Raw genomic sequence first — 1,683 nt, forward strand, 5'->3', positions numbered from 1 at the left:
ATATATGAATGACCAGTCATTTACTTTTGGTATTTTTTGAAAAGTGAGATGAAAGGAGAAGATTGAAAAAAAGAGGCATCAGATTTGAAATTTTTCTGCTCCTTCTGAGTTTCCAAGGTGTTAACTCTTAATCTTTTTTCCTTACCGAAATATATTTTCTCACTTTAATCGATCTGAGTCTTTCGTCATTTCATCTTCATTAACATATTGTTGTCATCAAAATTGTCAGGTTGCATATGTTTCCCACTTTAATGTCGCATAGTTTTGCCGTTGTTGTTGGGTTTTAGATAATTTAGACCTGAAAATAATAGGTGCTAGCTTTTCGCCCAAACAATAATATCATTTGAATTTGTGTAAGCAAAAGATTTTGAAGAAAATATGTTTGTCCTGATTGAGTTTTGCTGATACAATAAATTTTTACGGAATCCCGATTGAAGCAATCATTCTGAATCTGTGATCAATGTGTACTGTCAATTGCCAGCATGTGTTGCCTTAAATATCTGATGTAAAAATTTGTGAAGAAGAAGAAGAAATTGATTTATGTGCTCAGTATACTTGCCTATTTTACAATTTTGTATGTACTGTTTCAAAATTGTTACGGGTTCTTTTCCATTCCTTTTTGAATAATATTTCATCGTTTAGAAATGAATTCTAAACATTTTGAGTGACTCAATTGTTTTCATTACTTTTTTTTTTTCAAATGTTTTGTATATTCCATTGTACCTCATCAATTCAACCAATTATTTTTGATTCATATTAAAGTATTTTTCCATCGAATTTTCAATACAACCTCAAATTTGTCTTCTGCATTTACCCATTATCTTCATATCACACTCCTTATCACTTTACATTTCAATACAATCTTGCATATTACAGTTCTTGGTCGAATAGTTCAGTTCAGTTCAATTAACATACTCTCCAATCATCATTATAGCTCTACAACATTTCGATAGTCCTAGAATGCTTGTATCAAAAAGGAGTGGAATAGCGACCGAAACTTCTCGACCTTTCAACCTTCATACATTTGGAAGATCCCCTCATTGCTTGGATAAATCTTATTGCTTTCGAATCAATTAACCTTACCTTGACGTAACATTCTTGACTTACCGTAATTACAGCAAGTGTTGGATATTGTAATATTACAATAAATAAATACTTTATTTCTTTCTACACGTTTTATGGAAATAAAAAATGCGAATATACGAAATATATTATTTATGCATATGGTACAGTTGATAGCAATTGTCGTACATTTGCTGTTAGCGTTGTGCTTCGTGCTGTTAATAGTTTCATATTGTCACCATCTTTTGTTTGCATCTCTTCCATACTTTGTAATACCTCCAGAAGTGATTTAAGCATCTGTAAAAAACTTTTTATTCCACCTAACCTACCGTAACTTTTTGTATTTTTTATCAAATCATTTCGAAATTAATGGAATAACTTAAGCATATTTCCACTTAAAAGAAGAACAACTGGAAAGATTCGTCATTACTTATTAAATAATTAGGACCATATCACTGCTAGATTACCCTGTTAAGGATGGTATGGCAAATGGAGAACTTTTCGATCTCTCAACCTTCATACATTTGAAAGATTTTCACATTGCTTTTGCAAATGCCAGATCACTTTTCCCGTATTAAAGATCGTTGAGTCCTAATGAATTCAATTGAATTTATTAATTTC

General features: G+C 31.0%; 1 protein-coding gene across 1 annotated transcript in view; it reads right to left on the reverse strand.

Annotated features, from left to right (window-relative positions):
- Positions 1–1,215: 1,215 nt before the first annotated feature.
- The window catches only part of LOAG_19018 (hypothetical protein), a gene marked incomplete at both ends in the record, with an annotated part of 2,839 nt that continues 2,371 nt past the window's right edge, over positions 1,216–1,683 (reverse strand). The window contains one exon of the mRNA XM_020451675.1: positions 1,216–1,359. Within this exon, the coding sequence (XP_020304524.1) occupies positions 1,216–1,359 (144 nt within the window). The remainder of the gene's footprint in view (positions 1,360–1,683) is intronic.

The sequence above is a fragment of the Loa loa genome (genome assembly GCF_000183805.2).
Source record: "Loa loa unplaced genomic scaffold supercont3.926, whole genome shotgun sequence".
Lineage (NCBI taxonomy): Eukaryota > Metazoa > Nematoda > Chromadorea > Rhabditida > Onchocercidae > Loa > Loa loa.